This window comes from Mobula birostris, chromosome 1 (assembly GCF_030028105.1).
Source record: "Mobula birostris isolate sMobBir1 chromosome 1, sMobBir1.hap1, whole genome shotgun sequence".
In the NCBI taxonomy this organism is placed as follows: Eukaryota; Metazoa; Chordata; class Chondrichthyes; order Myliobatiformes; family Myliobatidae; genus Mobula; species Mobula birostris.
In genome coordinates this window covers 64137575-64164252 of record NC_092370.1, presented here as the reverse complement: position 1 = coordinate 64164252, position 26678 = coordinate 64137575, and the positions used below count along the sequence as shown (strand labels likewise).

The following is a 26678-nucleotide window of genomic DNA, read 5'->3' as shown; positions in this document are numbered from 1 at the left end:
GGCGTGATGGTCGATACTTGACCTGTCACTCAATGAGGGGGCGTAGTGTAGCTGTCCCGTGACAAAATGGCGGAGTTGGAAATCGGAAAGCATTGCACTGTACAACATTGTCGGCAGTTAGGTAGGAATCTGGGAGGGTTAGGGATAGGAATTTTTACATAGGCGTGTTATTGTGTGTCTTTTTACGCTAAATGTGCAGCGCCTCAGCTTGAGAACGTCGATTGTGGTTCATGCATGATTGTGAAGGATGAGGAAGGAAAATGTCATTGATACAGAGGCCACAGAAACTTAATCTTTATCATTAGACAAAATGAGTACTAGACGAAACAATAGAATGAATGACCATCATGTCCCCTGCACATAATGGCCCACATCTTCTGTAGTAAAGTAAAAGTGATAGTGGAATGCACTGCCTGTAATTGATCATTTTCTGGTTTCTGTAGTAATACCAGAGAATTGGAAAACATTAAATAGAAAAACGCAGAAAACAGGAATTGTGGACCAGTTAGCTTGACGTTTGTGATTGGGAATATGTCTACTAATAACAGAACATTCCAATATTTATATGAAGAACTTAAATGATGGGACATCTACAGCTCTGGAGTAATGACTTCAAATATCCACCAGTGTCTGAGAGAAAACAAAATTTATCCTCCGTCATAAATTACCTGCTTCTTACTCTTAAGACACTGATTTCTGGTTCAATGGTCCCCAGTTAGAGGAAACATAAACAACACTGAGCCCTGTAAGGATCTTACGTTTCAGTAAGAATGTGACTGATGTGGTATTCAAGCTATGCTTCAATCCTGAAAATTAACATTTTGCTGGATTTCTTCATTTCCCTACTAAGATTAGGTCTTTTCAGTTCATCTTCAATGGTTTCACAGTCATTGTTACTCATTTTTCTTCTAATAAGTAATATTCAAATCTCATCTCCATTTTATTTCATTTGGCACTGTAGTGCCAACTTGCATATTTTTCCTAGCTGATTTTAAAATTTCTGCAGCAGCAACAGAAAGTCGAGCAGCAACTGGGCTGGGGGTGGGAGGGAGGTTGGGAAGAGGAATTGTCACCATTTTGTGTCAAAACACTGCAGCAAGATTCAGAGAAGACTGCCAGTATAAAGAGGGGAGATGGAAGGTGAGACAGGAACCTGAAGTGACAGGTGAACTTTCTGATTGGCTGTCCACTGTCCTTCCTTGTTGCATATTGAGTTTTTTATAGTTTTTATTAGATATTTTAATGATTGGAAACTTTAAAAATGATCTTTACTGTGATAATAGGAGGTCCTTGCTCAGAAAAATATCCTTTCTGCTGCACTGATTAAACTTTCTAAATTTTCCTCCTTTTTTAAAGCCATTCCTATCTTGCATTTTATGCTTAGTACCTTTTCACTAAGAGCTTTTGGGTTGGAGGATTGTGACTTCAAAACCCATACTAAGATTTCACAAAAAAACTTGCATATCATGCATTAGATGAGGTTAATGTAGTTATGTCTGTGCCATTGAATAATAAGTTTATCACTGAAATTATTATTATTCAGATTCTGTTGTTTTATACAGAATTGAAATCAAGTGAATAGTTCTGATGTTGATTGAGACTAGATTTGTTGGCTACTTTGAATATGGGTGCCACCCAGTTCAGTGCTGTTTTCCACATGTCTAATGACTTCCTAACATTTGAAATGCATTAAATTCCCTCCTCATCTTAAATATTTAGTGACTACCAGGAATAGGCAGGTTGGCAACTGGGAATAGTCCGGTGACAGTGTGGAGAGACAATGGACAGCCAGGAAAGACTGGCACCGGGAGTGTCAGGATTGGCAGTCCAGGCACCAGCTCAGAAGAGCACCCACCTCTTGAAGCTTTTAGTTTACATGGAGAAACATACCCTCGGGGTCCTCCGAGAGGGAAGGAGAATGATGGACCCAATCGGACGGATACAGTTAATTGCAGGGAATGACTACGACCAAGAGCTAGGATAAGAGGCTCTGAGTGTCCAGTGTGTTGGTGTGGGAGAGCGTTTTCCAGCATTAAAGGTTTACGAGTCCACCAAGCAAAGTTGAAGTGCTATTCCATCCCAGTGGATGAAGATGAGATTACTTCACCAAGCATGGATGATGTGGTCTTTTCAACCACTGATTCACAAGCCACAGTGATTCACTCTGGAGGGCGTCATCATACTCCAGGTCAGACGAGAGATAACCCAGGTCAGATTTCAGACCACAGTACCCAGGTGGATCCTTCGCATGATGGCGGTGGTGGGGAGGTAGAGAAGAAGAGGAAGGTCAAATGGCTAACAATGGCAGATGAGAAGGCTTGGCGTGTATTTGATGAGGATATCAGTATGATGTTGGAGAACACTCTCAGGGGAACATCAAAAAGAAGGTTGGAAGTGATGGGACCAAGTATGTCCAGAGGGGCAGATAGTCAGACAGTGTATACATCTTTTGCAAACCCTTCAGTAGTTGCATAGACACCTGAAGAGAAGACTTTCTGTTGGATGGAAGTGACCAACAACTCTGATAGAGGCAGATGCCAAGTTTTTAAGCTCACCAGTGGGAGGTGGTGCTTTAGCACTGCTGGTCCACCACCTCGAGGGAGTCTTGATCATAAGCGGGCCGAAACTCCTGAAGACAGGTGGCAAATCAACTGATGATCCCACTGGTGATAGCACAGGACAGTTAACATCTTAGTCCACGTGTATTTTGTAACTGTCAACAACTTTTGATGTTTACATAGCATTTTGTCATAGCAATATGTTATAGATACTTATGAGAAAATTTCTTGAATTTGGACACCTGAGAGCAGAAAATCGGTCTAGAGATGCTGAAGAGGGCAGAATCAGGGAAAAGTATATTTCCAAATTCATACTTTTTATGTTTTTATCAAGTTGAAAACTTCAAAAGTGATTTTAATTCTTCTGAGGTCATTATATTCCAAATATGAAACTCAGCTAGAAGTGAGAGAAGTGTTTTGATGTAATTTCCTCTATGTACAGTACACATGATCCCTAATAGGCTGTAAGATTGTGTGCTGTGGTCAGATCTTATTGTAATTTAATAAATGTTGAGTATATTTATTCAAATATATTAATAATTCTGCTCCACAACAAATTCATCATATGCTATCAAGTGATCTTTACATTTATTTTATCATTTGAGTGTCAATCTATCACTTCTGAGAAATAACATCTTTCTCAAAAGGTTGAGAATCATTCCAAGTAAACACTAATGTAATTTGAAATGTCAACATATGTATCAAAAAAATGTGAACAGAATAATTAAGTTCTACTCAACTAATTTTCTCCTTTACCAACTTCCAGATTTTCTACCATTTGTTTGTGATGCTTGTTCAGGAACCTACTGGTACAGTATAAATAAGTCATTTTTAGCTACATATTACAAATTGTTATCTCAATTTCCATATATGCAAGCTACTATAACTCTCCTTTTTCTTTAGCCTTGAACATAGAAATAAAGATGCTCATGGTTGTTCTGGGGTGAGTTATTGTGGTCCAAACCCATGTACATGTATGTTAACATGGGGTATGGAGGGGCTTCTTTTCTTCTTACAAAACTACTTAAATTATTTTCTGTGTCGCATTGTTTTGTTGGCTTCTGGAATGTGTTAAACAATTTTGAGTAGTAATTAGTTCAATAATTGTAAGTTGTCTATGTTATATAATTGCTCATTTTTTTGTTCAAAAAATGCTTTCAACTCTGTTAAGGCAATATGTTAAGCATCTTTTTTATTGTGAATCCTAATGCCCCAAATGTACCAATCAGAACTAAAATATGCAATAATTGGGAAGATTTTCTGGGAAACAAAAGGTAATATTTTATGAAGAACATCACGTTTTCTTGTAAAACTCTGTCTCCTTCAAATGACCTACTTATTTTCTAAACCATAAATGAATGGAGGTGAAAGGATCCCCTTGATATAATGCTAATAGGAAGGATCCAGTTTGTTTCACTTGTAAGTCCACTAATGGGAAACAGAAAACATTTAGTAGGAAGATAAGAAATTATTACCTAATCTCTCATTTGCTGACAAATGATGTGCATGCAAGAAACACGAAGTGGACTTTTTAGTATTGGAAAATTAAAAATGGGAACAACAAAATTGGTTGGTTGGCATCTGTCTGTCTTGAAGGACAATGGGTGATGATTATCATCATCACAAGCCTGGGTGGAAGGTACAACGATTCTAAGATGCCCAGTCATCAAGATCCCCCTCTTGGCCTCACCAGTATACAAGTTTCCCCCGCTATCCGAAAGTAGAGCGTTCCTATGAAACCTTTCGTAAGCTGAAATGGCGTAAAGCAAGGAAGCAATTACCATTAATTTATATGGGAAAATTTTTTGAGCGTTCCCAGACCCAAAATATAACCTACCAAATCATACCAAATGGCACATAAAACCTAAAATAACACTAACATATAGTAAAAGCAGGAATGATATGATAAATACACAGCCTATATAAGGTAGAAATAATGTATGTACAGTGTAGTTTCACTTAGCAGAATTGGGAAGATTTAACCAAAAACCGATTTGTAGGAAAAAAATCCGCATGTACATTCATGCACACGTACATGCATGCGCACACAGCTGCCCGCGCAAGGCTTCACGGTCATGGTAGTCTTGGGGTAAACACATGTTTAAAGCGGGTGACTTTTCTCGTAAAAGCAAAAATTCTCTTCGGATTTCTTTCCATTAGTGAAAACAGGTACTAAAGAAGGTCTTTCGTAAAAGCGAAATGGCGTAAAGCGAACTTTCGTAAAGCAGGGGACACCTGTAGTCCAAAGGAAAGCTTATGAAGCAATATGTTTGGCACCAACTTGGCTGCAGGAGCTACCAGTAGAATGTTTAATGACATTCAACTGCTTTGGGGGCTCCACTCAGGATTTGCTGTCTCGGTTTACTCCCACAGCCTTCGTCTCTTCAGAGGCTGCCCACAAGGCAGTGGGGCTATTTACTCATAGCTGGGGATCTGGTTCACAAGCATCAGGGTGTGTCCACGTGCTACGTGTGCAAGAGCCAGACCTCCTCCCTGTCCTCTATAGTTCAGCCTGAGCCCAAAAGGAGTTCAGTTTCCATTTGTTGCCAGCAAGGAGGCACTACACGAGCCTTGCCGTTGGCGAGTCTATATACTGGCAGGGAAAGACTTGCACATTCAGCTCTCCTTTTCACAAGACTGCTAGCCAGTGGTGGAAGCTGAAAGTGAGAACAACAAGCACGACCCGCTACACTACCGCACAATACATCACAACAACTGTTTTGATACCAACAAAAATAAGCAGCACATGATTGCTATGAATTGGCAATATTATACTGCTCTTAACATGTGACGTCACTTTGATTTGGTAATCTAAAATAAAATGTCTATGACGTTTGTGTATGGCCATTTACAGGATGCACTGCGGTAAATCACTTATTTTACTTTATGGTACTTTTGACGGTCACTGACAAAGTAAACCAGAACAAGATCATTCGATCACTTCCGAGCCACACTGAGATGTACAGTTCTATTTTTTTTTTATATATGGTTACTGGTCAGTATACTTCAATTTGCAGAGGCATCGTCAGCACAGGAGCAGGGAGGAATCAAGGAAAGTATTCATCACTGTCTCAAAGTCATTTGGAATGAAAATAAATGTTGACTCTGTTATTTTAAAATCAAATGAAATGAATAAATATTCTAAAGGCTGATTTCATTGTGGCAGATGCAGAATGACCATATCAAGGTACATCCAGATATGTACCTGAGTTGAGAAATTATGTAGCACCAAACTCTGTGATCGCATAGATCTTTTAGAAAGTTACAAACCAGTGTGGCTGGATATGCATGTAATTTCACTACAAATAAGTAACTACAATCGACCAGCGAGTTTGAGCATTAATCTTGTATTGTACCCCTTTCCTCCCAAAACCTTTGATCCTGACTCTTACAGGACCAAATAATATTCTACAATGGTGCAGAATTTCCAAGTATCATAATATAATGATGCCAAGCTTCATGACTTTATGCCTTGATTATATTAAATTTCTGTTCCATATAATTCACCACAAGGAAAACAAAGACTTTAAGAGAAAGATTCATCACCACCATCTCAAAATAAGGAAGCAAAATAAATATCGCATTACTGATTTAAAACAGGAGTTATTAAAGATTCTAATTGGTAATTTCATTTGATAGATTGTTGCTGCCAAAGTCTGATCCAATTGAACATTCTCCTTCTGGCTAATACTGTTAACCCAGAAGGAGAAACTTGCTGTAATATATTATTTCAGTTAGAAGACATGATTTTCAGAGGAATGGGTAAAATTGTGGAATGCAATTACCATAGCACCAGGAATAATGTCAGAATATGATTTTTTAAAAGTTTTATTATCAGCATTCATAATTGGAGAGATCATACTTTCAACCTCTTTGTTTTTCAATATGACATTGCTTTTCACATCTGCATTGAGCAGTATAGAAGTATGTAATGAAGTGGAGTCAGATGCTGCAAAGTGATGGAGTCAACACTTTTCAGCCAGTTTGTCAGCTTTAAGCCCACCATTACTGACGTGAAAGTGACAGTCCCTGAGGTTGCTTACTTTAATTACAGTGGCATGGTTGGATGATATTTCTTTCTTTATTTCAATGTATATTTTTAAATTGTATACTTTAATAAATTTATCCTCATTGCTTTCTTTTAAACTTTTATTATCCATTTCAACTGGCTTTAATTATGCCCAAATTTCAGAGATATTTAAAACTAAAAGGTGTCTTTGAAAGCAGTGAGCTGTCAAAGGCCCACGGGAATTTTGCTAAGGGAAGAGGCTTGGGCCTTGTCACTTGAGGCTAGTTGCCACTTGCTATCCATATTGTTTTATAGGAGGGACTCAGAATAGGGACACTTGGCATGGCCCGTGCTGATGTTCGTATCAAATAAGCACAGAAATAGGATTAGCATAGTGGGGTGAATTCTGATGTGGGTTGACTGGACCATAATCTAGCTCAATGTTATATAAATTTGCCTTTTTGCTGAGTCGTTCAATAGAAGGTCAGCTAGTTTAATGTAATACAGTGCAATAAATAAGGGATCTGAAATAATGAAGGTCTAAAATTCAAATTTCAGGTACTAATAAGAAAAGAACCAGTTCAGTCTGAAGGATCATCTTACAGTTGCAGTTTCAAAAGTTGTAAGGCAAATGAACTTGTGCCAATAATTTGCCCGGAATGCAATAAACACTTTTGTCTGAAGTAAGTATTTGCAGAAGCTGAATTTTGAAGAAGTTACTGATTATGATTTGCACTTCAGTATGTTGACTTTTTTTGCATAGGCATCGACACCAGTCAGACCATGATTGTGAAAAGCAACAGGTGTCTAAATCACACTTGTTTGTCGTTCAGCAATCAAAAGAAGAGGCTGTTGGCAAGTATTTACCATATTATAAATAAATGGCATTAAAATATGTACAGTACATAACCATTTTTATGGATAATGGATGGGTTTCTTTTTCAGCCAGTAACTCCATTAAAAAATGCTATCTATCTGAAGGATGCATCTATCCTTTTCCAGATTTATAATCTGCAGAATACAGTCTGGGGGTATGCATTGTACTGAATGTCAGGGGACAGTGCGTCTGACTTTCTACAGTATTTTCATAACATATTGAGCTAAAGGACCAGATGCACTTGGTATCTGGCTCCTCAGTAACTGAGAATTCCTCCAATCATGAAAAATATAATGTTCTCTTATAAATATTTATCTTTCTAAAATTATAAATTTACATAAGTAATTTTAATTGAATATTAATTCTATAAAAGTGGTCTAATGGTTTTTAATTAGTTAAATGTTTTTCAAATGTTTCCGATGATTGAAGATATTTCAGACAATGGAAAAGGCATTCTGACACCAAAAATCTGTCAGAATGCTGTCACGGTGGTCCAGGGCTGCAGTGCCACAATCCACGGCCTGTGCACTTCTTGCCATTTGTGGACTGACTGCAAATATTAGGCTATAAGTGGTTAATGCAAAAGTGATGTGTAGGTTGAATAAAGCACAATCCATCCCATTATTAAAATGCACACTGTGGACACAGCATGATTTGTATTGATTTGAAAGTGAAGGAAAATTTTTAGCTCACCCTTTGTTTATGACTTGTTTGATTTTGTTTTAAATCAAAAGCCAATAAAGCTATCCCAGTGAAGAAGGGAAGAACTGGAGCAAAGAATGATGCAACAGCAGCAAAAGTTGCTCTGATGAAGTTGAAGCTGCATGCTGTTGGTGACAAGTCCATTCCACAGGTATTGTCAATTAATCTATTTAAATGAAACCTCATTGAAGTTGTCATGTTCTATCTGTGGCAGAGAATTCCACAGATTCACAACTTCTTCACACAGCGAGTGGTGAATCTGTGGAATTCTCTGCCACAGGAAACAGTTGAGGCTGGTTCATTGGCTATATTTAAGAGGGAGTTAGATATGGCCCTTGTGGCTAGGGGGATCAGAGGGTATGGAGGGAAGGCTGGTGCAGGGTTCTGGGTTGGATGATCAGCCATGATCATAATCAATGGCGGTGCAGGCTCGAAGGGCCGAATGGCCTACTCTTGCACCTATTTTCTATGTTTTCTATGTCTATGTAGTTGTGTTGTTAATCGATTTTTGCAAACATGATTTTTTTAGTTTATTATTTTTCTTAAAACAGATACATAGTGTAAAAATAAGCAGTGGCAGTTGATTGTTGATCATTTTTTGTGTAAGTTGGGTATGCAGCAGATGTTCCTAAAACAGGTGAGAGTTTCACAATATTCAAATAAGACCATAAGACATAAGAGCAGAATTAGGCTATTTGGCCCATTGAGTCTGCTCGGCCATTCAGTCATGGGTGATCCTTTTTTTCCTTTCCTTAGCCCCACTCCCTGGCCTTCTTCCAGTAACCTTTGATGCTCTGTTCAATCAAGAACCTGTCAAGCTCTGCCTTAAAACACCCAACGACCTGGTCTCCACAGCTGCCTGTGGTAATGAATTCCACAATTTCACCACCCACTGGCTAAAGAATTTTCTCCACATCTCTGTTTTAAACGGATGGCCCTCTATCCTGAGGTTGTGCTCTCTTGTCCTAGACTCTCCCACCATGGGAAACATCCTTTTCACATCTACTCTGTCTCGGCCTTTCAACATTCGAAAGGTTTCAATGAGATCTCCCCTCATCCTTCTAAGTTCCAGTGAGTACAGACCTAGAGCCATTAAACATTCCTTGTATGATAACCTTTTCATTCCCAGAATCATCCTTGTAAACCTCTTCTGAACACTCCAATGCCAGCACATCTTTTCTTAGATGAGCAGCCAAAAACTGTTCACAATGCTCAAGGTGAGGCCCCAGCAGTGCCTTATAAAGCCTCAACATCACATCCCTGCTCTTTTATTCTAGACCTCTTGAAATGAATGCTAACATTACATCCTCACTACCGACTCAATCTGCAAATTAACCGTTAGGGTATTCTGCACAAGTACTCCCAACACCCTTGGCATCTCAGATTTGTGGATTTTCTATTTTAGAAAATAATCTGCACATTTATTTCTACTACCAAAATGCATGACCATGCATTTTCCAACATTATATTTCATTTGCAACTTACTTACCCATTTTCCTAATCTGTCCAAGTCCTTCTACAGCCTACGTGTTTCCTCAATACTACCTGTCACTCCATCAATCTCCGTATCATCTCCAAACTTGGCAAAAAAGCCATCTATTCCATCATATAAGTCATTGATATACAGCTTAAAAAGCAGCCCCAACACTGACACCTGCGGAACACCACTAGTCCCAGGCAGCCAATCAGAAAAGGATCCTTTTATTCCCACTCGCTGCCTCCTACCAATCAGCCAATGTCCTAACCATGCCATTAACTTCCCTGTAATACCATGGGCTCTTGACTTGGTAAGCAGTCTTTTAGTTGCTCTCTGTAGGTTTTTAAAAGCTTCCCAATCCTCTATCTTCCTGTTAATTTTTGCTTTGTTGTATGCCCTCTCTTTAGCTTTTACATTAGCTTTGACTTCCCTTGTCAGCCACAGTTGTACTACTTTGCCATTTGAGTATTTATTTGTTTTTGGAATAGATCTATCCTGCACTTTCCTCATTTTTCCCCAGAAACTCATGCTATTGCTGCTCTACTGTCATCCCTACCGGCAATTCTTTGCAATTTACTTTGACCAACTCTTCTCTCATACCACTGTAATTTCCTTTACACCACCGAAATTCTGCTTCATTAGACTTTACTATTCTCATCAAATTTCAAGTTGAACTCAATCATATTGTGATCACTGTCTCCTAAGGGTACTTTTATCTTAAGCTCCCAAATTGCCTCCAGTTCATTACATAACACCTAAACCAGTATAGCTAATACCCAAGTAAGCTCAACAACGATCTGTTCTAAAAGGCCAGCTTGTAGGCATTCAACAAAAACTCACTCTCTTGAGATTCATTACTCACCTGATTTTTCCAGTGGCTATCATAACATTGCCCTTTTGACATACTTTTTCTATTTCCTGTTCTAACCTGTGGTACACGTCCCAACTATTGTTGGGTTGCCTGTCTATAACTGCCATCAGGGTCCTTTTACCCTTGCAGTTTCTTAACTCAACCCGCAAGGATTCGACATCTTCTGATCTTATGTCATGTTTTTCTACTGAATTGATGCCATTCTTTGCCAGCAGTGCCATGCCATCCCCTCTGCCTTCCTTCCTCTTCCTCTGATACAACGTGTAACCTTGGACATTCAGCTCCCAACTACAGCATTTTTTAGCCATGTTTCAGTGATGTCCAGAACATCATACCTGACAATTTGTAATACTGCATCAAGATCATCCACCTTATTTCTTATACTCCATGCGTTGAGATATAATACTTGGAGTACTGTATTTGCTACCCTTTTTGATTCTGCATTCCTAAACACTGATACTCACTCTGCTTGCTGCAATTTTGTCCTGTCATCTGCTTGCCCTTTCTGACAGTCTGACTGCATGCTATTTTTGTTTTTTTTTTTAACCATCTGTCCCAAATAAATAGGGAAATACAGTCATTTTGAGAATACAAATTGCCTTAATTTTTAACATGATTAAAGTTCTTCACCAAACCAGTATTCTAGACATGCCATTTAAGTATCAAAATGTTTATAAATGTAAAAAGTATGATCTGAATTTATTGCCCTTTTTTTTCCACAATAATTGGTCCCTTCATGCTATATACAAATGGATTTTTTTTACGAATAAACATAGTTGTTGTTTAAAAATTCCTGGGTTGTTGGATGTTACCTGCCATTGTAGGGATTCTCTTTTGGTTTAAGAGAGCAGGAATATGTGGATTGTAAGTAATACAATGCGTAGTAAGAAGAATCACCAGCCTTGTATGAGGCCCCATGAACTTGCAGGATAAACTTAAAATTCAGGTTGAGCTGTGGACAAAGTAGCCAATATTGTAGAAAAATGATATTTATATACAGTGATGTTCAAAAGCTTACTGCAGAAAAAACATTGTCCTGGAATTATGTAGATGGATCACAAGTCCCTAGAGGGAGTTCAGAGGTTCAGGGAACAGGAATTATGTTGATCTCATGAAATACAAGATCACCTGATGTGATGAGTCAGCAATGTGTGATGGTGCTATTTCGGATGCTGCAATTTCCACAATATTGTAGTTTCAGCAGGACACTTGCAATGCATGTGAAGGCAGTGTTTCACCAGAATATAGTTATGTTGCAGATTGTAAAATACCCTTCATATCACCTGCACAATAGGGGCAATGCTACATGTTTGCAATAAAGGTCATTGCAACTCAGAATCTTTTGATTTGTGGATTCTTCTTCCCTGCCTTGAGTATAGTAATGACATTTTCCAATCTAGAACTCATAGAAGATAATAATGAATTTGCTTTGCTATTTGTGGAATTTATTTATTTCATATTAATTGATAAGTGCTAGAATTTGTTTAAATATTTTTCCTTTTTGCATTCGTAAGAGATTGCTTAACGGGTAAATTTTAAAAATAATTTTATCTTGCAATAATTTTTGTATAATTGAAGATGAAAATTTGAGCTGTGTAACAGAAGGTTATTTTCCACTTGCAGTAAGCTAAAACTCAAAACAGCTCAGTTGTCAAAGTGGTTTGGCAAAGGCTTTGTTTTATCTAATATAGTTTAATGTTCATGAACTGAGAAAATAGAATTTTAATTATAGGAGTTGAAGGTTAAGACAATCTGCATCTTTAAGTCACACAAATGGAGGTAAGGTGGTACAGGAAAATGTCTTGGTGTGTATCTAATGTGTTAGCTGTGCCATTTTAATTATTAATTTAAAAAAAAGACAAACCAAAAAAAAACTAACAGATTCATATGCCCTGCAATTCATATTGCAAGACTGCATCTCTATCCTCAATGTTTTCATACACCAAAATAAATATAAACTCTTGGGATACATGGAAAAAACATTCAAAATCAGCAGTTTGAGGAAAAAGAATAGTGAAATTTCCATTCTCTAAAGATGATCAAATCTAAGTTCCAGATGTTGCTACAAAGTTAATCATTTTAAATACCTACAGATATACAGGTTTCCCCTGCTTTTCGAACGTTCGCTTTACGAAACCTCACTGTTACGAAAGATCTACATTTGTACCCTGTTTTCGCTTTCAGAAGGTGTTTTCACTGTTACGAAAATAAAATCAGCGCGCGATAAAAGGCAGCGCACGCCCCGAGCAGCCGCTCTCCCCGGATTCGGAACAGCTTTGCTTTAACACGTGCTGTGAGCAGCCGTTTGCAAGATGAGTTCTGTGGAATCAGAAAAGCCTAAAAGAGCTCGTAACGGTGTTATACTTAGCGTAAAATTAGACATAATTAAGCGTTTTGATCGTGGTGAACGAAGTAAGGACAACGTGAGTTTGGCTTGTGGAAGCTGACGAACATGATGTTGAAGAGATTTTGGCATCCCGTGACCAAGAACTGACAGATGAAGAGCTGATGCAATTGTAAAAAAAAGGATAACAATCGAAACCGAATGAGTAATGATAAAGTACGACTTTAATTTTGAAAGGGTACGTCGGTTTAGGGGATATTTGCAGGATGGTTTGAGTCCTTACAAAGAACTGTGTGATAGAAAAATGCGTGAGGCTCAGCAGTCAAGCAAGCCTTCCACATCAGCCACAGCAGACGACGAAACTCGACCTTCGACATCGAGGCGAGCAGTCGTAGGAGAAGATGAGCTGCCTGCTCTAATGGAAACAGATGACGAGATGACACCCCAGTGTCCCACCACTCCGACCCCTAGGCCACAGACAGATGCCGATTTGCGGAGAATGCAACGGTAGCCGGGTGGCACACTGCACATCTTTAAGAAAAAAGCCAAAATAAACATGCCTATTAATTAGGTGCCACCCCACACGTAAATGTCAACTGAGATCAGAGACGACGCAAAGGGAAATTGGCACTGATCTGGGCCGACAATTGCGTGCCGGGCAGCACCTAATTAATTAGATTGTTTGTTTCGGCTTTTTTCTTAAAGATGTGCTGTGTGCCTTCCAGCTACCGCTGAACCCCTGCATGCTTCGCGGCAATGTATCGCTCAGTGGCCTGGAGGGTGGGGGCCACTGCACCACCCAACCTGCGACGACTCAGTCTAACACACCATCATCCGTGTGCTCGGTGTCTTCCCAATTCCAGTAAGTGATACTACACTGTATATACATTATTTCTACTTTCTATAGGCTGTGTATTTTTACGTGTTATTTGGTATGATTTGGCAGCTTCATAGCTTAAAGGTTACTGGAGAGCGCTTACGCCGTGATTTTGTCAACAGCACTTGCATGAGATTTTCGGTACGGAGAACAGTTCAGTAATGATTGTGGAAAACTATTTCTACTTTATCTAGGCTGTGTATTTATCATATCATTCCTGCTTTTACGATGTGTTACTGTTATTTTAGGTTTTATGTGTTATTTGGCATGATTTGGTAGGTTATTTTTGGGTCTGCGAACACTCACAAAATTTTCCCATATAAATAAATGGTAATTGCTTTTTCGCTTTATGACATTTCGGCTTACAAACTGTTTCATAGGAACGCTCTACCTTCGGATGGCGGGGGAAACCTGTACTACAATTTTGCATAAGGAAGAACTCATCCAGCTCCCATTTGAATATCTTCGTTGAATCTGCCAAACCAGAGATTTATTTTAATAGGGCACTCCCTTTTATTTAAAGAAAAGAATTCCTGACATTTAATTTGAGTTTGTGTTTGAATAACTTGTAGTCTAATTGCTATAGGCTCACAGCACAAGCAGAAGATAAGCTATGAATGTGACAATGCCATAATTCATGTTATTTGCAGAGTGAGCGAGTATATTTTCAAGTGTTTTTGCCGAAAGGAAGCAAAGAGAAAAGCAGACCAATGTTCTTCTGTTTGAAATGGAGTATTGGGAAAGTTGTGGATATAGCAGCTTCATTGTTGAACCTTAGGAATGACAACAATATTTTGGCATGCAAGGTAATATCTGATAAAAATACTAACTAGTTTTACATAACCTTATTCATACCAAACCATTTTTGCTTTCATTATCCATTATATAGTTAACATATTATGCAAATCTACTTCATATTAGTAAACCCAGTTTATCCAGTTTCTGACGGAAAACTGACGAAGTATGCAGTGTTGCAGGAGACAGTAAGGATGACATTCTTCTGTTCTGTTAAGGAATTTTGTGGTAATATAGTAAAGTATCACAGGATACAGTGAGAGTGCTAGTAAACAAAATCTGGCATTCAGCTGCATAAAACTCTACTAGGGAACTTGAACAAAAGCATAATCAAAGAATGTCACTTAAAAGTTGCTTCTTAAAGACTGAGACGTAGATGGAAAGATCTTGAGAAAGTAATTCCTGGGCTGGGCCTAGATAGCTGTAGGCGTAAGCACTATCAAAAGGGCAAAGGAGATCTAGGACAAATAAGTGCCAGTTCGTAGAGTGTTATGGTGTTGGACATCAATAGAGAAAGTTGACACCATGGAGAGATTGAAGAGTCAATTTTAAATCAGTAGTTTTGTTTAAAAATGAAAAAATCCAAAAACACAATGTTTATAGGTGAATGGGAATTGGTAGAAGGTAGGAAATAGTCAATGTTTTGGCTGATCTGATGTTTATGGAGGTTAAAAATAGCTGGGCAGCCAAAAAAAAAATATTGGAATAGTTAAGTCTAGATGGCCTTGAGTTTGAATAGTCTTTCTTGTTAAGGAAGTCAACTAAAAATATCCTTTTCAAGCTTGTCTTTTGACAAACTAATCCACTATCTAGGCTGTAGATCTTAGTGACAGGAAAAATCGATGCTAGCACCAAAGTAAACAAATATTAAGCAGTACTTTGGTTTAATGAAATATCATAGAATCATAAAATTCTTGGAAAATAGTACTATCTATCCTGCCCATGTATGTCCCTTATAAGACCATAAGACATAGGAGCAGAATTCAGCCCATTGAGTCTGCTGCTATTCCATCATGGCTGATTTATTATCTTTTTCAATCCCATTCTCCTGCCTCATAACCTTTAACACTCTGATTAATCAAGAACCTATCAACTGCAAATATACCCAATACACAGTTGTCTGTGGCAATGAATTCCACAGATTCACCACCCTTTGGCTAAAGAAACCTTTCCTCATCCCTGTTCTAAATGGTTGTGCCCTCTGGTCTTAGACCGCTCCATTATAGGAGCATCTTCTCCACATCCACCCCATTTAGGCCTTTCAATACCCAGTAGATTTCAATGAGATCCTCCCTACCCCCCACCCCCCCATTCTTCTAAACTCCAGCAAGTACAAGCTCAGATCCGTCAAATGCAACTCATATGTTAACCTTTTCATTCCTGGGGTTATTCTCATGAACTTCTCCAATGTCAGCACGTGTCTTCTTAGATAAGGAGCCCAAACTGCTCACAGTACTCTAAGTGCGATCTGACCAATGCCTTATAAAGCCTCAGCATTACACCCTTGCTTTTGTATTCTAGTCCTCTTGAAATGAATGCTAACATTGCATTTGCTTTCCTTACAACCGACTCAACCTGCAGGTTAACCTTTAGGGGATCCTACATGAGGACTCCCAAGTCTCCTTCTACCTCTGATTTCTGAATTTTCTCTCCATTTAGAATATAGAAACATAGAAAATAGGTGCAGGAGTAGGCCATTCGGCCCTTCGGCCCTTCGAGTCTGCACCGCCATTCAGTATGATCATGGCTGATCATCCAACTCAGAACCCTGCACCAGCCTTCCTTCCATACCCCCTGATCCCTTTAGCCACAAGGGCCATATCTAACTCCCTCTTAAATATAGCCAATGAACTGGCCTCAACTGTTTCCTGTGGCAGAGAATTCCACAGATTCACCACTCTCTGTGTGAAGAAGTTTTTTCCTAATCTCGGTCCTAAAAGGCTTCCCCTTTATCCTCAAACTGTGACCCCTTGTTCTGGACTTCCCCAACATCGGGAACAATCTTCCTGCATCTAGCCTGACCAATCCCTTTATGATTTTATACGTTTCAATCAGATCCCCCCTCAATCTTCTAAATTCCAACGAGTACAAGCCTAGTTCATCCAGTCTTTCATCATATGAAAGTTCTGCCATCCCAGGAATCAATCTGGTGAACCTTCTTCATACTCCCTCTATGGCAAGGATGTCTTTCCTCAGATTAGGGGACCAAAACTGCACACAATACTCCAGGTGTGGTCTCACCAAGACTCTGTACAACTGCAGTAGTACCTCCCTGCTCCTGTACTCGAATCCTCTAGCTATAAATGCCAGCATACCATTCGCCTTTTTCACCGCCTGCTGTACCTGCATGCCCACTTTCAATGACTGGTGTATAATGACACCCAGGTCTCGTTGCACCTCCTCTTTTCCTAATCAGCCACCATTCAGATAATAATCTGTGTTCCTGTTTTTGCCACCAAAGTGGATAACTTCACATTTATCCACATTAAATTTCATCTGCCATGAATTTGCCCACTCATCCAACCTATCCAAGTCACCCTGCATCCTCTTAGCATCCTCCTCACAGCTAACACTGCCACCCAGCTTCGCGTCATCCGCAAACTTGGAGATGCTGCATTTAATTCCCTCATCCAAGTCATTAATATATATTGTAAACAACTGGGGTCCCAGCACTGAGCCTTGCGGTACCCCAGTAGTCACTGCCTGCCATTCTGAAAAGGTCCCGTTTATTCCCACTCTTTGCTTCCTGTCTGCCAACCAATTCTCTATCCACATCAACACTTTACCCCCAATACCGTGTGCTTTAAGTTTGCACACTAATCTCCTGTGTGGGACCTTGTCAAAAGCCTTTTGAAAATCCAAATATACCACATCCACTGGTTCTCCCCTATCCACTCTACTAGTTACATCCTCAAAAAATTCTATGAGATTCATCAGACATGATTTTCCTTTCACAAATCCATGCTGACTTTGTCTGATGATTTCACCGCTTTCCAAATGTGCAGTTATCACATCTTTGATAACTGACTCTAGCAGTTTCCCCACCACCGATGTTAGGCTAACCAGTCTATAATTCCCTGGTTTCTCTCTCCCTCCTTTTTTAAAAAGTGGGGTTACATTAGCCACCCTCCAATCCTCAGGAACTAATCCAGAATCTGAAGAGTTTTGAAAAATTATCACTAATGCATCCACTATTTCTTGGGCTACTTCCTTAAGCACTCTAGTCCACACCTTTATTCTTTCAGCCAAAGTGCATGACCATACACTTTCCTACACTATATTCAATCTGCCACTTCTTTGCCCAATCTCCCAATCTGTTTACGTCCTTCTGCAAATGCCCTGCTTCCTCAACACTATCCACCCCTCCACCTATCTTCATATTGTCCGCAAACCTGGCCACAAAGCCATGAATTCCCTCATCTAAATCATTGACATATAACATGAAAAGAAATAGTCCCTCTCGTCTTTCAGGGCTTGTGAAGGTAGAGGGTAAAATAAATGCAGCAAAATGCAGGGGAATCCTGGAGGAAAACCTGATGCAATTTGCAAGAGAACTGTGACTTGGGAAAAGATTTGTTTTCCAGCAAGACAATGACCCCAAGGATAAAACCAAAGCTACACAGTAATGTCCTGGAGTGACCAAGTCAGAGCCCAGACCTCAATGTAATTGAGAATTTGTAGCTGAACTTGAAAAGGGCTGTTCACTCACGATGTCCAGAACTTGAGCAGTTTTGTAAAGAAGAATGGGGAAGAATAGCGTGTCCAGATGTGCAAAGTTGATAAAGACCTATCCACATAGACTCAAGGTTGTAATTGATGCCAAAGATGCATCTACTAAATACTGACTTGAAGGGCTGAATACTTATGCGATCAATTATTTTGTGGTTTATATTTGGAAGTTAATTTATATCACTTTGTAGAAATCTTTTCACTTTGACACAAAAGAGTCTTTTTCTGTTGATCAGTGTCAAAAAAAGCCAAATTAAATCCACTGTGATGCAATGTTGTAAAATAACAAAACCTGAAATCTTCTTGGTGCGGTGGGGGGGGGAATAAATACTTTTTATAGGCACTGTAAATCACTACATGTGGCACAAAGAGTAATCTTTTATAACTAAATCCATTTTTCTTTACGGGCAGGCTATCTTCTTACCTATCTCATTAGTACCAATGTAAACCGTAGTATCTGGTTGTTTATCCTCCCCTTTCCGAATGTACTGCACCAAAATATCCTTGACCCTAGTATCAGCAACACACCATCCTGGGGTCTGACTCACAGCCACAAAAATACCTGGCAATCTCCCTGATTATTGAGTTCCCCTTCACTGCTGCTTGACTAGACTTTGTCCTTCCCTGTTGCATATGCAGGCCATTCTCCAACAGCATCCACAGTGCTATACTTGTTAGAGGGGGTAATAGCCAGAGGTGACTCCTACGCTGCCTGCCTGTCTCTCTGCCTCTCCTAGTCACCCAATTCAGTTTTGCTGAATCTGCAGTGTGACCAACTCCCTGAAGCTCCTATCTATGACACCTTTAGCACCCAGTGTGATTCTCAGTGAATTCAGATGATTCATGCAGTCAGAGAGGAACTGAGTTCATCACCTTTCTTGGAAACATAGTCATCAAGGATATTTGAATTCTCGCTGATCTACATTTCACATGGGGAGCATATCAGTTCACTGCCTACCATTACTAATGCTCTAGTAACTACTGGGTTAAAAGAAGAGAAAGACCCTGTCTTGATTTGCCTATCATATTGCTGCTCTGCTTTCTTGCCAATACTTTCTTTGTCAAAGCCTCTGCACTTTGATAAAGTAAACAAAACATACATAAGCAGGAAGGAAAGCGAATATCCAAGAAGATTTAGATTTGTTACGAAAATGAGCAGATTAAATGAAATTGTAAAATTTGAAATAATATAAATTGATTAAAAGGCAAGGGAAAGGAAATTAAATATATAATGAGGTAGATTAAAATAGTAAATGATGAGTTGGAAAGGGGACATTAAAACTGTAGTAGAGAAATGACTGCCCATGTTGAAAGACAGACCACAAGTTTACAGAAATTACGTATTGCTTTTGCAAAGCAATATTTCCACTAAAGGAGCACTAGAATTCATTTAATGAGCAGAAATATTGAGGTAAATAGAAATATTAATGAAACTGAAGTGCTGTAATGTAGAAATAGATTGAGTCATATCAAAACATTCAATCCCAATATACAGTGTCATGCAAATGTTTGGGCACCCCTGGTCAATTTCCATTACTGTGAATAGTTAAATGAGTAGAAGATGAACTGATCTCCAAAAGTCATAAAGTTAAAGATGAAATGTTCTTTTCAACATTTTAAGCAAGATTAGTGTATTATTTTTGTTTTGTAACATTTTAGAATGAAAAACAGGAAAGGAGCACCATGCAAAAGTTTGGGCACCCCAAGAGATTTGAGCTCTCAGATAACTTTTACCAAGGTCTCTGACCTTAATTAGCTTGTTAGGGCTATGGCTTGTTCACAGTTGTCATTAGGAAAGGCCAGGTGATGCAAATTTCAAAGCTTTATAAATACCCTGACTCCTCAAATCTTGTCCCAACAATCAGCAGCCATGGGCTCCTCTAAGCAGCTGCCTAGCACTCTGAAAATTAAAGTAAATGCTGCCCACAAAGCAGGAGAAGGCTATAAGAAGATAGCAAAGCGTTTTCAAATAGCCATTTCCTCAGTTTGTAATGTAATTAAGGAACGGCAGAATGGCAGTTAACAGGATTGGTGGAGGTTAAGTTGAAGTCTTGGAAGACCAAGAAAACTTTCTGAGAGAACTGCTCGTAGGATTTCTAGAAAAGCAAATCAAAACCCCCGTTTGACTGCAGAAGACATTCAGGGAGATTTAGCAGACTCTGGAGTGGTGGTGCACTGTTCTGTGCAGTGACACCTGCACAAATATGACCTTCATGGAAGAGTCATCAGAGGAAAACCTTTCCTGTGTCCTTAACACAAAATTCAGCATCAAAAATTAGCAAAGGAACATCTAAACAAGCCTGATGCATTTTGGAAACAAGTCCCGTGGACTGATGAAGTTAAAATAGAACTTTTTGGCTACAATGTGTAAAAGTATGTTTGGAGAAAAAAGGGTGCAGAATTTCATGAAAAGAACCTCTTCAACTGTTAAGCACGGAGACGGATCAATCATGCTTTGGGCTTGTGTTGCAGCCAGTGGCACAGGGATCATTTCACTGATAGAGGGAAGAATAAATTCAATTAAATATCAGCAAATTCTGGAAGCAAACATCATACCATCTGTAAAAAAGCTAAAGATGAAAAGAGGATGGCTTCTACAACAAGATAATGATCCTAAATACACCTCAAAATCCTCAATGGACTACCTCAAGAGGCGCAAGCTTAAGGTTTTGCCATGGCCCTCACAGTCCCCTGACCTAAACATCATCGAGAATCTGTTGATAGACCTCAAAAGTGCAGTGCGTGCAAGATGGCCCAAGAATCTCACAGAACTAGAAGCCTTTTGCAAGGAAGAATGGGCGAAAATCCCCCAAACAAGAAGTGGAAAACTCTTAGTTGGCTACAGAAAGCGTTTACAAGCTGTGATACTTGCCAAAGGGGATGGAACTACATACTGACCATGTAGGGTGCCCAAACTTTTGCTTCGGGCCCTTTTCCTTTTTTGTTATTTTGAAACTGTAAAAGATGGAAATAAAAAAGTAATCTTGCTTAAAATATTAAAGAAATGTGTCATCTGTAACTTTATGCCTTTTGGAAACCAGGTCATCTTTTACTCGCTTAGCTATTCATAGTAACAGAAATTTTGACCACAGGTGCCCAAACTTTTGTATGCCACTGTATGTAAGGTAAACAGATTACTTCAAAGTATATCAGGAAGTACAGTTAAATGACATAGAAATTATTGAAAAAGGGAATTTGAAAGTTATTAAGTAAAACCCTTTGTTTGTTACTTGTGCTTGGAATAATGAAACAAAAGATAAAGTCTAAAATACAATGAGACTTTTTAATGACTGCTATGTTGAAACACGACATATGATGAGGACTAGCTTTAAAGGGATCAGTATTTTTCTTCTATCTTGCCTCATGTATATCTTTATATTTCCACAGAAATTGAAACTGTGTCATGGTGAATCTGGAAATGTACTCCCAATGGCAAATACTTTGGAATGGTGGATAACAAGTACTAACAGTCCACTAAAAAATGGTACAACAGTTATCCTGGAGTATTTAGACAATGATACTTTAATATTGGGAAACACAAGCTCATACATGGAATGACAACAAGTATAATGAACAAACTTAATCATTGTAATAGGAAAGAACTTGCTTCTGGTTATGTATACATTGATGTAATATAATCTTGTCAAAAATGCTGTGTATATAAAATAACATTTTATGGCCAAGACTCTGTCTTTTACTAAAAAAGAACCTTTAATCCATCCACAACCATTGGTAGCTTTATTAAGGGCAATTGTAACTGAAGTTGAACTGACTTTATTTGGAGCTGAAAATGGATTTTCAAAAATGATCTCTCATTTCTATTTTTATAAATGTTGGTGTACATCTTCAAATCTATTTGATAACAATTATTACAGGATATTGTAAATTGGCAATGGTGGTACCCTATCAAAAATACAGAAGTCTGTGCTTAAGTAACATCAAATTCTAAAACTGACATCAATGATTCTGATCATTTATAGTCCAGCACCTGATTGATCTTAAGCTTAATAGACATTTTAAAAATCAAACTTCTGTACCAATCTCCTCCACGGAAGTAAATCCACCACTCCTGTGAGATCTGAGCTTTACCTTGTACAGTTTGATATCAACTTAATATACATAAATACTGTCTTTGCCCCAAAGAACAGAGAAGAAATGAAACAATCTGAAGCAGACACTAGATAACCAGTGTACAGAAGGGGAAAAAACATGTTAGTTAAACAACCTCAAATCAAATCAAGTTTAATTGTCATTCAAACCATATATGCATACAGCTGAATGAAACAGCATTCCTCTGGGACCAGGGTGCAAAAATATACATGCACATTCAAAATAGCAAGGAAGGAAAAGAAGAACATAGTCACATAAGAAACCACATTTTTAGTCCAAGACCTTGAGCTACAAGTCCGGCAATTTGATGGTACCTAGCAGTCTGGCCTGTAATTCCACTGATCCAACACTGGAGGGCAGCGCTAACAGGCGAGGCCACAACCAATGGAGCCTGGACACCACGCTACAACACAACCCTGCTTCTTGAGGCCCAGTCCTTGCTACAACTGAAGCGACACTGCTGCCTTGCCGCCTGTCCCATCACCAAACATGGGAAGCAGGCCTATGGGAATCAATGTCCAACAGGGTCTTGCAATTGTAAAACAAACATCCAAGGCAATCACGGTTTCACTGCACACTACCTTTGTGCCATCTTGAAGGCACCAACTCCGCTGCCTCTGATTAGCAGGCAACAGCATAGTCTTTCAAACCCCATCTGGCTCCTGGAGCCAAATTGAATCCCTTGGTCCAATGGTCAGGCTCGAATCCCCCAGACCAAAGGCCCCAACTTGCCTCCTCTGGACTGCAGGCTGGCTCTGACCGGCTACTCCGAACAATGAGTGGCTCACTGATGCCCCAGAGAGGCCTCTGTGTGTATACGCACTGCCATCTTACCTGTATTCCCATGCTGTATTAATTCTTCCTTTGACATACTGTAGTACAATAGTTTATTACATGTTTCTCCAGCCTGCTTCAGATAGATTGTGATTACTGTGTTAATTTTAAATACTAACTTGATGAACAGTAAGAAACATTTTAAAGGGTTTTAGAGAGGCTCAGAGATTTGGGTAGAAACTTTCATGACACAACACCTAAGCAGCCTTGGGCATGGGTATCCACCGTAAATAAAGTCAAGGATGTACAGGGTTTGGAATTAGAGGAACATAGAGATTTTGGGTGGTTATAGAACTGGACAAAATTTTGAAAATACAATAACTAATCTATTCTGTGAATTGAGAAAACCTATGATAAATTTCAACTGTCAGTTTACCAGACCAGCAAGAGGGTGAATGAAACGATAAAAACAAAATAAAAATGCTCTAAGTATTTCCCAACACTCTCAAAATGCTGGAGGAACAAATGAATATACAGTCGACAATTCGGGCTGAGACCATTCAGACAGGCTAAACACTTAGTAGCTCAGGCCGCATCTGTGGAAACAAGAAATAAACAATGTTTCAGGACAAAGACACTTTGCAAGAACTAGAATGAGAAAAAAAGCAGAATGAGAGGGTAGGGGAGAGATAGCTAGGACCAAAGGAATATCTCTAATAGGGTAAGGCCAGGATTGTGAGAAAAACTTCTGAAATTGTGAAAAGGGCATGCCTTATTGATGATACCCTCCCCACCAACCTCTGTGCAACTTAAAAAACAACTTTTTTTTCTTTCCCAATTAACATAGTGACTTTTGATCTGAAACATTAACTCCATTTCCCTTTCTGCAGATGCAGTCTGACCTGCTGAATGTTTCCAGCATCTCCAACCTGATGGCATGAACATTGTCTTCTCAAACTTACGTTCATGCCCCACCTTTTATTTATTTATTTATATACACACTTTCTTTTCCTCTCTCTCCTTTTTCTCCCTCTGTCCCTCTCACTTGCCCATCCTCTGGGCTTCCCCCTCCCCCTTTTCTTTCTCCCCAGGCCTCCTGTCCTATGATCCTCTCATATCCCTTTTGCCAATCAACCGTCCAGCTCTTGGCTCCATCTCTCCACCTCCTGTCTTCTCCTATCATTTCAGATCTCGCCCTCCCCCTCCCACTTTCAAATCTCTTACTAGTTCTTCTTTCAGTTAGTCCTGACAAAGTGTCTTGGCCCGAAACATTGACTGTACCTCCTCCTAGAGATGCTGCCTGGCCTGCTGCGTTCACCAGCAACTTTTATGTGTGTTGCTTGAAATTCCAGCATCTGCAGATTTCCTCGTGTTTGCGGTTCCGGCATCTTCTGTTTTTATTTCACATTTTTGACCTCTACTGTTTCTTAAGTTTCAAGATTTGGTGTAGTCATGTTTGAAATAAGCTTATGATGTAAAACATTTAAAATATTTCTATTCCTGATTCTTGCCTAAAAATTGTATATTAATTTCATTGTTTTGGGTTTAATCTTTAAGCCTTTCCAGATTTGGAATATTTAAAACTTGCCTTTAATGTAAGTCCACTTTTTAAAAAAGGAGGGAGAGAGAAACCGGGGAATTATAGACCGGTTAGCCTAACGTCGGTGGTGGGGAAACTGCTGGAGTCAGTTATCAAGGATGTGATAACAGCACATTTGGAAAGCGGTGAAATGATCGGACAAAGTCAGCATGGATTTGTGAAAGGAAAATCATGTCTGACGAATCTCATAGAATTTTTTGAGGATGTAACTAGTAGAGTGGATAGGGGAGAACCAGTGGATGTGGTATATTTGGATTTTCAGAAGGCTTTTGACAAGGTCCCACACAGGAGATTAGTGTGCAAACTTAAAGCACACCGTATTGGGGGTAAGGTATTGGTGTGGGTGGAGAGTTGGTTGGCAGACAGGAAGCAAAGAGTGGGAATAAACGGGACCTTTTCAGAATGGCAGGTGGTGACTAGTGGGGTACCGCAAGGCTCAGTGCTGGGACCCCAGTTGTTTACAATATATATTAATGACTTGGATGATGGAATTAAATGCAGCATCTTCAAGTTTGCGGATGACACGAAGCTGGGTGGCAGTGTTAGCTGTGAGGAGGATGCTAAGAGGATGCAGGGTGACTTGGATAGGTTAGGTGAGTGGGCAAATTCATGGCAGATGCAATTTAATGTGGATAAATGTGAAGTTATCCACTTTGGTGGCAAAAATAGGAAAACAGATTATTATCTGAATGGTGGCCGATTAGGAAAAGGGGAGGTGCAACGAGTGTCATTATACACCAGTCATTGAAAGTGGGCATGCAGGTACATTGGGTGTCAACGAGTGTCATTATACACCAGTCATTGAAAGTGGGCATGCAGGTACAGCAGGCGGTGAAAAGGCGAGTGGTATGCTGGCATTTATAGCGAGAGGATTTGAGTACAGGAGCAGGGAGGTACTACTGCAGTTGTACAAGGCCTTGGTGAGACCACACCTGGAGTATTGTGTGCAGTTTTGCTCCCCTAATCTGAGGAAAGACATCCTTGCCATAGAGGGAGTACAGAGAAGGTTCACCAGATTGATTCCTGGGATGGCAGGACTTTCATATGAAGAAAGACTGGATGAACTGGGCTTGTACTCGTTGGAATTTAGAAGATTGAGGGGGGATCTGATTGAAACGTATAGGATCCTAAAGGGATTGGACAGGCTAGATGCAGGAAGATTGTTCCCGATGTTGGGGAAGTCCAGAACGAGGGGTCACAGTTTGAGGATAGAGGGGAAGCCTTTTAGGACCGAGATTAGGAAAAACTTCTTCACGCAGAGGGTGGTGAATCTGTGGAATTCTCTGCCACAGGAAACAGTTGAGGCCAGTTCATTGGCTATATTTAAGAGGGAGTTAGATATGGCCCTTGTGGCTACGGGGGTCAGGGGGTATGGAGGGAAGGCTGGGGCGGTGTTCTGAGTTGGATGATGAGCCATGATCATAATAAATGGCGGTGCAGGCTCGAAGGGCCGAATGGCCTACTCCTGCACCTATTTTCTATGTTTCTATGTTTAATGTGCTATTTATGGACTGGCATCATTTGGTAATGTACATTAATATTTGAATGGATGTCCAACAGTTCTTTCATTGACTGCTTAAGTTAATAAAGCGTTTGAGTTGGCAAAGAAGTCGTTTACAAGCTGCATGAAGCCTGATGGTGAAAGCTTTTTTAAAAATGGGAAGGATAGGATACGAGTAGCAAAATGTTATTTATTATTGTTGGTATCTCTACACATTTTGTTCAATTTCATTCCCTTAAATTTGTACATAGGACAAAATTTTATATGACAGCAGTAGAGGTTGGCAAATGAAGTAAACTTTAAAATAAGTGTTCAAAAATACGATTTAATTCGTTTAGCATAACATTGTGGACCGAAAGACCTGTTTGTTCCTGTGCTGTGCTGTACTTTTCAAATTCTATCATCAGCCCACGGGAAGGTAGATCTGGTACTTTTAAAAATTTATTTTGTTATG

At 39.4% G+C, this 26678-nt stretch overlaps 1 protein-coding gene across 2 annotated transcripts; it reads left to right on the top strand.

The window, feature by feature from the left end:
* Window positions 1-39: 39 nt before the first annotated feature.
* Window positions 40-21916, top strand: zfand1 (zinc finger, AN1-type domain 1). Of its 2 annotated transcripts, XM_072256188.1 has the most exons (8): window positions 40-121; window positions 3325-3367; window positions 3462-3501; window positions 7126-7250; window positions 7331-7422; window positions 8179-8297; window positions 14366-14521; window positions 21627-21916. In XM_072256188.1, the coding sequence occupies exons 1-8, from the start codon at window positions 67-69 to the stop codon at window positions 21795-21797; spliced, it is 801 nt and encodes a 266-aa protein (XP_072112289.1). In that variant the 5' UTR covers window positions 40-66; the 3' UTR covers window positions 21798-21916. The 2 variants fall into 2 exon arrangements, with proteins under 2 accessions (XP_072112289.1, XP_072112298.1); XM_072256197.1 differs by lacking the exon at window positions 14366-14521.
* The last annotated feature ends 4762 nt before the right edge of the window (window positions 21917-26678 follow it).

Coding starts and splice junctions, on each gene's coding strand:
- zfand1 (XM_072256188.1), top strand. CDS start 67: ATGGCGGAGTTGGAAATCGGAAAGCATTGCACTGTACAACATTGTCGG. Junction 122..3,324: donor ACAACATTGTCGGCAGTTAG/GTAGGAATCTGG, acceptor ACCAACTTCCAG/ATTTTCTACCATTTGTTTGT. Junction 14,522..21,626: donor ACAATATTTTGGCATGCAAG/GTAATATCTGAT, acceptor ATATTTCCACAG/AAATTGAAACTGTGTCATGG.